This window comes from Terrapene carolina, unplaced genomic scaffold (genome assembly GCF_002925995.2).
Source record: "Terrapene carolina triunguis isolate 2854851 unplaced genomic scaffold, T_m_triunguis-2.0 Scaffold67, whole genome shotgun sequence".
Classification (NCBI taxonomy): domain Eukaryota; kingdom Metazoa; phylum Chordata; order Testudines; family Emydidae; genus Terrapene; species Terrapene triunguis.
In genome coordinates this window covers 11,987,070-11,999,505 of record NW_020664418.1, presented here as the reverse complement: position 1 = coordinate 11,999,505, position 12,436 = coordinate 11,987,070, and the positions used below count along the sequence as shown (strand labels likewise).

The 12,436-nt window shown below is 49.2% G+C and overlaps 1 protein-coding gene across 1 annotated transcript in view; it reads left to right on the top strand.

The window, feature by feature from the left end:
* Positions 1 to 12,436, top strand: part of LOC112113969 (mucosa-associated lymphoid tissue lymphoma translocation protein 1-like) — a 59,938-nt gene that overhangs the window by 35,445 nt on the left and 12,057 nt on the right. Inside the window, exon 12 of the mRNA XM_024210456.1 lies at positions 3,703 to 3,854. Coding sequence (XP_024066224.1) covers positions 3,703 to 3,854 — 152 coding nt within the window. The remainder of the gene's footprint in view (positions 1 to 3,702; positions 3,855 to 12,436) is intronic.

Below are 12,436 nucleotides of genomic sequence, written 5' to 3'. Positions count from 1 at the left end.
CTTGATGATTACCTGTTCTGTTCATTCCTTCTGGTGCACCTGGCATTGGCCACTGTCGGAAGACAAGATACTGGGGCTAAATGGACCTTTGGTCTGACCCAGTATGGCCGTTCTTATGTTCCTACAATGCCTTGCTAAAGTATCTTCCACCTGGGTCACTCACAAACAGTCACCAGCATGGAAGTCACACCCGAAGTATCTGTGTGTGTCTGCAGTCTGCCAGCCATACTTGAGTTATACTCTGGCTCTCACCAGCCTTGGTTATACTGCAGGGTGACCTCAACACACCCTCAGACTCATATTTCCCCCCAGAAATGTATGTTGTGTTCTGCCTAGCCCTCTTGTGGACAGTACAAAATATTTTAAGTCCGTTATTCCTTAAAGAGAATAATGCACCAGATTATTATCTCAAATAGTTATTCAGACACTTCAGTTTAAACATATTGGATTAGATAAAACAGTAAAACAAGTTTGTTAACTACAAAGAGAGATTTTAAGTGAGGACAAGTCATGAGGCATAAAAGTCAGAAATGGTTACAAGGAAAATAAAGATAAAATAGCAGAGAGTCCTGTGGCACCTTATAGACTAACAGACGTATTGGAGCATAAGCTTTCGTGGGTGAATACCCACTTCGTCGGATGCATGTCAGATAAAATGATAAAAAGATAAAATGTTTACTAATACCTAACAAACTGTATCAGATTCATGCAAAATTTCTCACCATGTGCTTTCTTTCAGCAGTCTTACTGACCAGTACCCATCCCCCAGAGTCCAATGACTGCTTCCTTTGTTGCTTCAATTGTAGTGAATGTGATGGGCAGGCAGAGAGAGGGAGGGTGCCTGGGGGTATTTGTTCCTTCTTTTTAAAGTTTCAGTCCCTCTCTTGAAAAACATTTCCGGCTTGGCACTAGAAGGCAGAGAGTCTATGTGGAAGGATGTTCCCTTTTTCTCACCTGTGAGCGTCCTTTGTTTCCCTTCGTCTTGATGACTCTGTTTACTGCTTAAGGCAAATTAAGCAGAACCCACATTCTTTTGTTTAGGACAGACCTGTTTGCCAACCTCTGTTTGAGCAGAGCTGTGGGGTTTGGAACATGTGTTAATAACATCATACAGGGAAATGTTATAACTTTACGTACAATGTTGCCACACATATTTTATCAGGATGATACTGACCAGCAAATACGAGTTTTCAAATGATACCTTATAAGGCATATCTTGTACAAAAATTATTACAACAACATGTAGGGTGTGAACACCGGGGTATAATCTGTCACACATATCTAGGAACAAAGAATGTAGGCCATACTTACAGGATGGGGGATTCTATCCTGGGAAATAGGGATTCTGAAAAAGATTTGAGGATCATAGTGGATAATCAGCTGGTGCAACACAGTGACCAAAAGGGCAAATGCAATCCTGGGATGCATAAACAGGGGAATCTCAAGTAGGAGTAAAGAAGTTATTTTAGCTCTGTATTTGGCACTGGCGTGACCGCTGCTGGAATACTGCATCCAGTTCTGGTGTTCACAGTTCAAGAAGGATGTTAATAAATTGGAGAGGGTTCAGTGAAGAGTCATCAGAATGATTAAAGCATTAGAAAACATGTCTTATATTGATAGACGGAAGGAGCTCAATCTATTTAACTTAACAAAGAGATGCTTAAGGGGTGACTTGATTACAATCTATAAGCACTGTTGTATTAATTTAGATGTAAGACTAAAGGCATTAACATAACCCAGTCACTGTCCAGCATTAAATAGTGTTAAGGCTTGGGGTTTGGTCTACGGAGACTTCAGCCTACTTAGTCCCATGGCAAACACCATTAAAAATCCTTTAACCTTTTATTAAAGATAAAGAAAATAGGGGGACACAGTTAAAGCCTTTACAATATAAAGTATTAAATAAGGCTTTCCTTTTAACAGTATACCTTGTTCCCTTTGTTAGCTGGAGAGAGTTTTTAGAAGGAAGAATCCTCATGTCTGACAGTCTCTAAGATGGTATCAAAGCTGGTAATAACTGTCCTTTTGGAGAACAGAGAAGAAGTTAGTTGAGATGGGCTGGAGCTGTCATTATTATTAAGATCCAGTCCCATTTCATCCCAGGTGGTGGTTGGGAATCAGCTGGAGCTGGTGGATGTGGTGATGTCATCTGAGTCCTTTTCTCTGGCCCTGCCCAGTCAGGACATCTCTCAGAATCAGGATGATGAAGGGGTCCCAGGAGATGGTTTGGGTGGCAGTCATGATTGTGAATCTCATCCCAGTAGCCAATTTTTCTCCCAAAGTCTCTTTTCTTCAAGGACCCCAAAAGGGAGTGATGGGCAGAATAGTCCATCCCCTCATTATTTTGTCCACTAATTAGGTCTCTTTTCCAAAGCACCAACTTTGGTTCACTAATTTCTGGTTTCACACTCAAGGACTGTGTTAAAATCATGCTTGGTAAACCAAGAATGATCTTAACACAGTCCTTGAGTCCTTTTTGTTCGGACTAGCTCAGTCTGTTTGTCTCCCTTTCATGTCTTTCCCCACTAACATTTGCTGTTCCAGGTTCCTGTGACATCTTATGAACTTACACTCACTTCTTATAGTTGAACTCACAGGTGGTAATGAGGCCTACAAGTTTACCCTAAAACAGTACTGTGGCGGGGTGACGTCTCACTGGCACGGCGCCTCCTGCTGGTCGTCCTGGGAATTAGCTCTTCCAGCCTGGAGCACCCTCTGCAGGCCGTTGTCTCCCTCCCGGTGCCCTTTGCCCTGGGGATCTGCCCCAGCAGTAACCCCCAGTCTGGATCTCCCCTCCCTGGGGAACCCACAACCCCCTAAACCCACCTTGCCTCAGTGGCTACTGCCAGTCATCATCTAGTCCCCGCTCCCTGGGGCAGACTGCAGTCTCTAAACCACTCATCATCAGCAAGAGGGTTAGGACCTGCTGCCTTTGCCTATCTCTGGGCTGCCCCTCTGCAGCCCCAGTGCCTTTTTGTAAGCCCTTTTTAAGGCCTGCAGCCTGGGGCTTTTCTAGGCTGGAGCTCCCCAGCTCCCTCTGCCCTTCCCCAGCCCTGCTCCACTTCAGGTACCCTTCTTTCTCCAGCAGCTAGCTCCTTCTCTCCCAAGAAGCTAGAGAGAGTGCCACTCCTTCTGGCCCATAGCCCTCTTATAAGGGCCAGCTGGGCCCTGATTAAGCTGGCCACAGCTGCGGCTGCTTTCCCAGTCAGCCCACCTTTCAGAGCCGCAGCCCTCTCCAGGGCTGCTTTTAACCCCTCTTTACTGGAGTGGGGCAGCCACCCCACTACAAATACCTACTCGGGGAACAAATAGTTCATGATGGTCTCTTCAGTCCAGCAGATAAAGGTCTAACATGAGACAATGGCTGGAAGTTGAAGCTAGACAAATTCAGACTGGAAATACCGCATACATTTTTAACAGGAAGGGTAATTAACCCCTGGAACAATTTCCCAAGGGTCATGGTGGATTCTCCATCACTGACAATTTTTCAGTCAAGAGTGGATGTTAGGTCTGCTCTAGGAATTATTGTGGGGCAGTTTTCTGGCCGGTGTTACAGAGGTCAGCCTAGGTGATCACAGTGGTCCCTTAGAATCTATGAATCATTCCCATCTGCTGGCAGTGGCACAGCAATGAGACAGAGAGCGCTTGCTGTGCTGTGTGTTCTGGCCTCTGCAATGACGACTCCTCTGATTTCACTTACAGAGTTGCTGAAGGAGACACTGACTTTTCCATGTGGCATCCAAGTGGAGCTACGCTTCCAGGTGGTCTTTTCTAACGTAATGCACGTGAGTGCAAAGCTGCAGGCTCCCCCTCCGCACGTCACCGACATCCGACTCCTGCTCTGCAGACCCGCGGTGAGCTCCTTCATGTCTTTGGCTGGGGACCTTAGGCCAGTGTCCTGAACTTCCCTTCAGCAGGATTGAAAAGGCAGCAGAAATAGTAATGCCAGTGGTTGGGCAGGAAGGAGGAACGGTGTGCAGGTGGGGGTTGTGTAGTGTGGGTGGGGCGTGTGTTGTGTGGGTAAGGTTTGGGAGGGGGTATATGTCCAGGAGAGACTGAGGGGCTCAGTGTGTAGAGCGGGTGGGATGTACATTTGGGATGGTGGGGAGGGGAGCTGGGAGTGTTTGGGCGGGTGGGTGGAAGCCTGGGGTAGTGCTGTCAGGGTAGGTGTGTTCAGGGGCCTGGCAAGGGGCAGTGTGTGTTGAAAGGCGGGTTGGGAATGAGCTGCAGAATGGGCATATCACTCTGTTTCTAGAGTGTCTGTCTGGCAGCCCTCTGGGGAATTGTATTTCTGACCATCATAAAGTGGGGGATCTGGGTGTCTTTGCTCTGCCGAAGGACGCTCACTCAGTGAGGAAGAGAGTCTGCCTGGGATCCTGTAGCCAGCAGGAATCAGCCGTGCCTGGACCCTACTTGCTCCAGCATGGGGACAGAGCACCACAGACTGGCTTGATGCTGTATCCTGGGCACAGAGACACTGAAGGGATGTCAGATGCTGCTGGAGACAGCTCAGTGCCATGCCCTTCCCAGAGGGAGGAGCCTGTGTGGGCTGAGTGACAGTGCATGAGCAGGGGCTGAAGTGCTGTGTGGGGAACGTTTCCCAGGAGTGTGCTCCCCTTGTGGGAGGCGCTAGCCATCTACAGCAGCAGCAGGCCCAACTGGCACCAACACAAGCCCATTTCACACCTACTGGGAGGGATGGCCCTCCACTCCTCGCAGCAATCAGGACGGATGACTCAGGGCATCCCCCTGAGGCTGTTCTGGGTTCCATCAGTGCAAGCCACAGAACAAGTGTTCTAAATGCAGAGGTGATGTGCAACACCAAGGCTTTGTTTACCTTTTATGTAAATGTGTTTCCAGTGTCTCCTGATTTACCTCGGAGTCACATTCAAGCAGGTGAAATTACATTCTTCTTCAAGTGATCGCACATGTCCATTCCACTGTAGGGCTGTCTGTGCTCCCGTGCACAGTTGTCAGAGAGTTTTTACCTATAGCAGTACTTTTTGGGACAGCTTGAGTGCCCTCTGCTGCCTCACACACATCGTGTAGGCATAAAGGGCCGACCTACACCAGACCCTCCTCAGTTCCTTCCTGTGGCCAATGATGGTTGTTGGAGCTCCCTGGCCTTACTCCTGAAAATCTTTCCTGTTATCTGCATATAGCACCTTTGTATCATTAGTGTAGTTAGTCAGTCAATTAGTTAGTTTCTTAGTAAACAAAACATTGTTTTTGTTGTTTCTGTGGGTTCCAGCACCCAGTGTGGGGGACTCACCCCGGTACCAGATGTAAGCCACGCTTTCGGGGTTTCAAGCCCTGACACTCTTGCGACAAGGCTATGCTGAATAGCGACCCACACTCCAGCTCCCTTAAATACTTGGGGGAGGCTCATGTGAGTGTAGCGATGCGACAACTCACCATCACAGCGCCTCCTGCTGGTTGTCCTGGGAATTAGCTCTCCAGCTCCAGAGTGCCCTCTGCTGGCTGATGTCCCACTTGCCGCTGGCCCCTGTGTCCCTCCCGGACCCCGGTGCCCCTTTACCTTGGGTGCTGCCCTCTGGCAGTACCCCCACTCTCTGGGTCTCCTCACCCAGGGGAACCCCCAACTCTCTACCCCCACCTTGCCTCAGTGGCTACTGCCAGTCATCATCTAGCCCTTGCTCACTGGGGCAGACTGCAGTCTATACCACTCCTCATCGGTAAGGGGGGTTTGGACCTGCTGCCTTTGCCTAACCTGGGCTGCACCTCTGCAACCCCAGCACCCTTCCCGGCCTTTCCCAAGGCCTGCAGCCTGGGGGTTTTCCAGCCTGGAGCTCCCCAGCTCCTCTGGCCTTTCCCCAGCCCTGCTCCACCTCAGGCACCCTGCTCAGCTCCAAGGCAGCCAAGTCCTTCTCTCTCCACTGCTAAAGAGAGACTTTCAGCTCCTGGCTCACTGGCCTTTTATAGGGCCAGCCGTGGCCTGATTGGGGTGTGGCCCCAGCTGTGGCTGCTTCCCCAATCAGCCTAGTCTATTGGCTCCCAGGGGAAGCCCTTTCCCAGAGCTGTTTTAACCCCTTCAGGGCTGGAGCAGGGTAACCGCCCCGCTACAGTGAGTGAGAAGTGCAGCATTTGTAAGGGCTCTAGGCCCCATTGGAAAAAAGACAGAGCAGTCAGATTAAAATATCTGCTCTTGGAGTCGGTGCTGCAACCTCCATTTGAGCCCTCTACTCTGGGCTCTGAGCACCTCGGCGTCGGTCAGTAGCACACCTCTGGCACTACTGGTACTGAGGGGCAGATCGGCATCTCCGTTACTGAAGAAGAGGCATTGGAAATTGGATTCAATATCAGGGTCATTGAGGGATTCAAAGAGGTTGACTCTGCTAAGGTCTTGAAGGCATTCTACGAGGAAGCACTCCCCACAGCACACCTCTAACCAGGGGAGTTCATTGACTTCAGAGCCCAATGGGGCCTGTCGAGACTGGCTCCCGATGGACTTGCCTCAACATCTCTTCATGTTCATACTCTTCATACTGCAGAGCAGCTTCCCAGTAGCTTCTACTCCTGAGGCATTTGAGGATGCAAGAGAGTTGCTGAACCTCTCAGTGCTGATGTCACCTGTGGTTCAAGAATCTCACCTGGCACCAGTGTCTGGGGTACCACCTCTGACGCCTTCATCTCCACACTGAGCACCTCCTCCAGATGTGGTCATCCAGATACCAGTGAGGCTGGCACCATCTAGGGGAAAACCACAGATGATATCTCCTGCTCCCCTTTCTTACTCCTGAGAGAATTTTGTGTCACTGCGCATGCGCACAATTCATGTCACCCACAGATTTTTTTGCTTACCTGCAGAAAAATGACTTCTGACAGGGAAGCAAAGGGAAAGGCACAAGAGCAGTCACATGCCCATCCCCGGCAGTGCAGACAAGTTTCTTTGGGCACCCAGAGCAGCTGGTAGAGATGTAAATCACCTCCGGGGGAGGGCGGGCAGTCGTGTGTGTGTGTGAGAATGAGAGAGAGAGAGAGACAGACAGACAGACAGACACACTGTCCCTCTCACTCACTATTGCAGCACACTTGGCATGGAGGGGAAGAGCTTCAGGGTGTTTCTGAGGAGGTAAGTGTGGGGCAAGCTCTGTTCCCCTCAGAGCAGAATGTAGCAGCCTGCCTGCTTAGTGAATTGTTCCCATTGTCTTTGTGAATTTCCCCAGGAGTATAAAACAGGTGTAAAAGTTTTAAGGCCAGAGTGGCGTAAAGGACAGTATGGCCTTATAAATGCTTATGGTGCTTTAGTGATTAGAATTGGTCGAAATTTTTGGACTGAAAAATTTTCCTATCAAAATATACTCCATGAACTGTTTGCTACTGACCTTTCTGGAGATGGTCAGTAGCCAGTATAAATTGTGAGTTTGATTCCTCAGCCCTCACTTGCTCTTCAGTTGCCTATGATTTAACACTGAGCATATGGCTGCATACAATTGTTGACTAATATCTAGAAATAAAGGGTCAAAGCTAGTTACATTACTATTAGGCAAGAGGATTTGGGGATTTCCTCCAATGCTCCCCACTCCCATTCTCCATCCATTGTATTGTAGTTTAAATAAATTACCAACATAATTGAAACCAGAGTAATTGCATTATTTTGACAAATAAAATATGCAGAATTTTGCAGAATTTGAAAATACTGTGCGCAGAATTTTTAATTTTTTGGTGCAGAATTCCCCCACGAGTACCTTTCTTCACCGTCTGAGCCTTCTCCGGTACTGACAGGTACGGCGCCACCTTGGTATCAAGAAAAAGCATCTTCCTAATCAGATTCTGAAGGGGGGTTCTACGTATCCCAGCATAGCTAATCTCATCAGGAGGGTTACGCCACCTGCCTGCCCGGGTTTCCATCTACTGGGTGTCGGGAGCATCATCACCACAAGTATCATATAGTCGGTACCAAGCGTGGCTCCGGGCAGAGTCAGGATCCTTCTCACAAGCAACTGCAGGAGGGCCAGGAGCTGCATCAGCCTGTGGTACCATTAGCATCCTCTTCCTCATCTCCTGATGAGGAAGGTGTGGCAGAGCCTATCTGTCCACCTCCAGGAGATTTTAGTACCCATCAGGAGTTGCTGAGGAGGTCCAGAAGAAGGTCCAGAAGAAATTCCACTAGTTGCCACTAAATGAGGCTATTTTAGAACCTGCCAAGATCCTCTGGCAGACCCCAGCTTCCCTGCCTCTGGTGACTAGTGGAGAAAAGGTACTATGTCCCCTCCTGTGGGTTCAAGCACTTGTATAACCATCCTCCTCCAGGCACCCTTGTAGTTGCAGCAGCCAATGAAAAGGAACAGCAGGGGCACGAGGCCTCAACCCCAAAGAATAAAGAGGACAAGAAGATGGAGTTGTTTAGGGAAGCTTTATTCCACAGGTAGGTTACAGCTTTGCATTGCAAGCCAGCAAGCTTTGCTGGGACGTTACAATTTCACTCTGTGGGATACAGTTTCTAATTGTAAAGACAAGCTCCCAGAGGAGGTGGGACAAGAATTCCTCACTTCGACAGAGGAGGGCAAGTTGGTCAACAGAATGGCTCTACAAGCGGGTCTCAATGCAGCAGATTCTGCAGCATGGCCTTGGCCATTGCAATGAGGCACTATCCTGGTGCATTTGTCTGACCTCCCTTCAGAGTTGCAACAGACAGTTCAGGACTTACCCTTCGAGGGACTGTCACTCTTTTCAGAAAAACAGACGAGACTCTGCATAGTCTCTAGGATTCTAGAGCAACCCTAAAATCCCTGGGCATTTACAGCAGCAAAGAGGAAGATGTTCTGCTCTCAGCGGTCTCAGCATTTTCAGGGATTTACTCTCCATCCTGCGACCTACTAAGGAGAAGGAGCAGAGGTTACAAACGGTGACTTCCTTCTGTGGCTGCAGCTGCTGGTTCATCGAGGCAGGCAGCATTTTCCGAGAGCTCATTTTGATGGGCAGGTTGAGAGCAGCCTACGCATTCCGAGAGGGCCATCCCTTTTTGTTCCAATTCTGTCTGTCTGTCTGTCCCACTTCTGTCATGCGTGGACCCACATCACAACTGATTGGTGGGTTCTAAGCACAGTGGAAGTGGGATATTTGCTCCATTTTATTTTTGTCCCATCTTCCTGTCCCCTTCCCTGGCCCTCTCCAGGGAACCCTCTCACAAGAAAGTACTTCTGCAAGAGGTACAATTGCTTCTCCTTGTAGGAGCTGTGGTGGAGGTTCCTGTTTTGTTCAGGGGAAGGGGGTTTTACTCACAATACTTCCTGACATAGGCCTGAGACCTCCTTTTACCTTCTATGTTAGATCTAAGGCAGGTAAACAAGTTCCTAAAATCAAAATTCCAGATGGTCACTTTGACTTCCATTATTCCTTCCCTGGAGCCAGGGGACTGGTATGCTGCTCTTGACTTAAAGGACACCTACTTTCATCTGGCAATTTAGCAGGGCCACAGAAATTATCTAAGATTCACTGTGGGCAGCCACCATTATCTGTTCACAGTCCTCCCCTTTGGTCTCTCACGGATTCCCTTACCTGGATGAGTGGCTGATTAGAGGTCGATCCAGGTCATAGGTGGTGTCCAGTATCTGCATAGTCCATTCACCTTCAATGCGCCCAGCCTGAAAATCAACACAGACAAGTCAATCCTGGCCCCAGTACAGAAAACAGAATTTGTTGGAGCGGTCCTGGACTCATCAGCCGCCAGGGCCTGGCTACCACAGAGAAGGATTCTTGCAATGCAAAGCCTCATTCAGGACTTAAAGGCTTATCCTCTTACCACAGTGAGGAACTGTTTAAGACAGCTGCATACACTTAGGTGCCTCAGACCCCCTTAGGGGGATGGCAGAGGTGTATTCTCCAAGAAGGCACCACATAGACATGCTAGTGCACGTACCAAGTCTCATCTTATCCACCCTAAATTGTTGGTTAAGCCAATCCATGTACGTAGGGGAGTTCCTTTCGCCCCACCTCAGCACTTGCTTACCGTAGTCACGGATGCCTCAGAGCTGGGGGAGGGGGGGCTCACCTGGGACATCTGCAAACACAAGGTTTTTGGTCTCCCCCAGATCTCAGTCTGCATATAAAGATCAGGGAGCTATGGCCTACACTTTTAGCTTGCAGGGCATTTCTTCCCCACATCAGGGAGTGGGATCATGTATTGGTGCTGACCGGCAGTATGGCTGCCATAGGAGGAGTCTGGTCCTCACACTCTGTCGAGAAGCAATCCTACTTTGGGACTTATCAAAGCTGATGGGTCCCCCCTTTTGAGCCTCTAGCAACTTGCTCTCTGTTACACCTTTCAACAAAGGTAGCGTTTGTAATGGCTATTACATCAGCCAGGAGAGTAGGGCAGTTCAGGGTGTTCTACCCCCAAGGGGTTGTAGAGGTCTCATCAGAAATGGAAGACAAACTGTGGCACTTGGTCTGACACAATGCCAGTCAATAGTCCGTGGAACCAAAGGATGTGTTCAAGAAAGAGGTGGGTGGTTTCCAGGGCAACGGGAACTGCACAAGAGGGAATAAAACATGCCACTTTGGTCAAGTAATCAATGGCAACCAACCCAATTGTACATCCCTGGGAGTGGGGTAGTTCTGCTATGAAATCCAGGGACACAGTAGACCAGGGCTGAGAGAGAGTGCATATGGACTGAAGACCAGTTGCCTTTCCACAAGGGTTCTTGGCCCGGGAACACAGATCACAGCAGGAGTCAGTGTATTTCCTGACATACGAGTGTATACCCGGCCACCAGAAATTTCACAAAACCAAGTTCCTGGTTTTAGTTTGGCGAGCTGGGACTCATGACATACTTTGAGACCCTTGCGTCTAGGCTGGCAGTCTGGAACAGAAATGCGTTCTCCGCAGTACTGAATTCCATCCTGCAACCGCAACTCTGAACCGGCCTGGGGTCCGCATCACCCAAGGGCTGGCAGGGCTGGGTGGCAAAGGGGTTGTGAGGCAGCAGCGATTGAATGAGTGACATTAGGTCCCTGTCCATTGGTCCTAGGACAAAGGGAGATGGCTTAAGGATGGTTGAATGTGGTGTTGTGCATGACTCCGCAAGTTCATCCATGTGGGACAGGGCATCTGCCCATCTGCTTCTTACACCTGCATAACAGGCAGGAGCGGCACCAGGGTTTTTGGCGCCCTAGGCGGGGATCCTTCAGCACTCCTGGTCGGCGGCGGCAATTCGGCGGCGGCGGGGGTCCTTCCGCGCTCCCGGTCTTCGGGGCACTTTGACGGCGGGTCCCGGAGCGAGTGAAGGACCCGCCGCAGAATTGCCGCCAAAGACCCGGAGCGCGGAAGGACCCCCCACTGCCGAATTGCCGCCAAGGGCAGCAAAATGCCGCCCCCCCAAATCCTGGTGCCCTAGGTCGCCTAAATGGAAGCGCCGGCCCTGATAACAGGATAAATAAGTTTGTGAAACTCACTTTCTGTTGCAATTAGGGAACAATGATATGTCCTGATACTGACAGTTTTCCTGTCTACTTAAGCCAAAGCTTACTTCAGCTAATGCAAAGTGTTATGGGATACTTAGCATAAGTGAACAGGATTATCGTATTGGCCAGTTTAGGCTATATCGCTGTTACAATGTTTGTACTTAATATATACTTATATGCATATGGTGTGGATGATACATGTTATTAATATATTTATATGGTAGCCAGCATACGTTAGTCAACACAACCATGCCTGCAACTGTTTCCATCACTCCGCACTGACTCAGCTGTTTGCGGCTTCAGAGTGACTCCCAGGCAAATCCTGGAATCTGGTTATATAGATTCTAGCAGTGCCCACAGTATTATAATACTTAGCCCTTTTCATCAGCCGCTCTCAAAGCACATCATAATCTTTAACGTCGTTATCCTTGCTGCCTCCCGTGGGTTAGGGCAGTGCTGCTGTCCCCAGTGTACAGAGAGATTAAATGGCTTGCTCACGGGTACACAGGAAGTCTGTAGGAGATCAGGGGATTGAATGATGGTGTCTTTAGTCCTAAACTGGGACCCTACTCACTGGGCCATCTGTTGGGCACTTTACAAACACAAAATGAGGGACAAGCCTTCCCCACGAGAGGCGACAGACAGACGGATAGAGGATAGGGAGAAGAGGTGTATCATGTAAGTATAGGGGTCAAGGTTGTGATTGTTCATGTCTTGGGGATGGAGTATCATCATTTTTAACAGCTGGAAAATTTATGATGTACAACGAGGCTGTCTGCTAAGGGTGTTCATTAGATTGCAAAGCCAAACACTCACAAGGTAGCCATTACAGACTGGGTAATGCATGCCAGCAAGGAAATGGCAGGGAAGGAGCTGACTGGAGAGACACCGAAGGAAATGCTGGTGGGGAGGGAGGAGGGCAGTGAGCCAGGAGAATACAGGATTACAAATGGCAAGAGAAGAGAAGACGATAACATGTCAAAAGCAACAGCGAAGTTGAGGTGAAGGT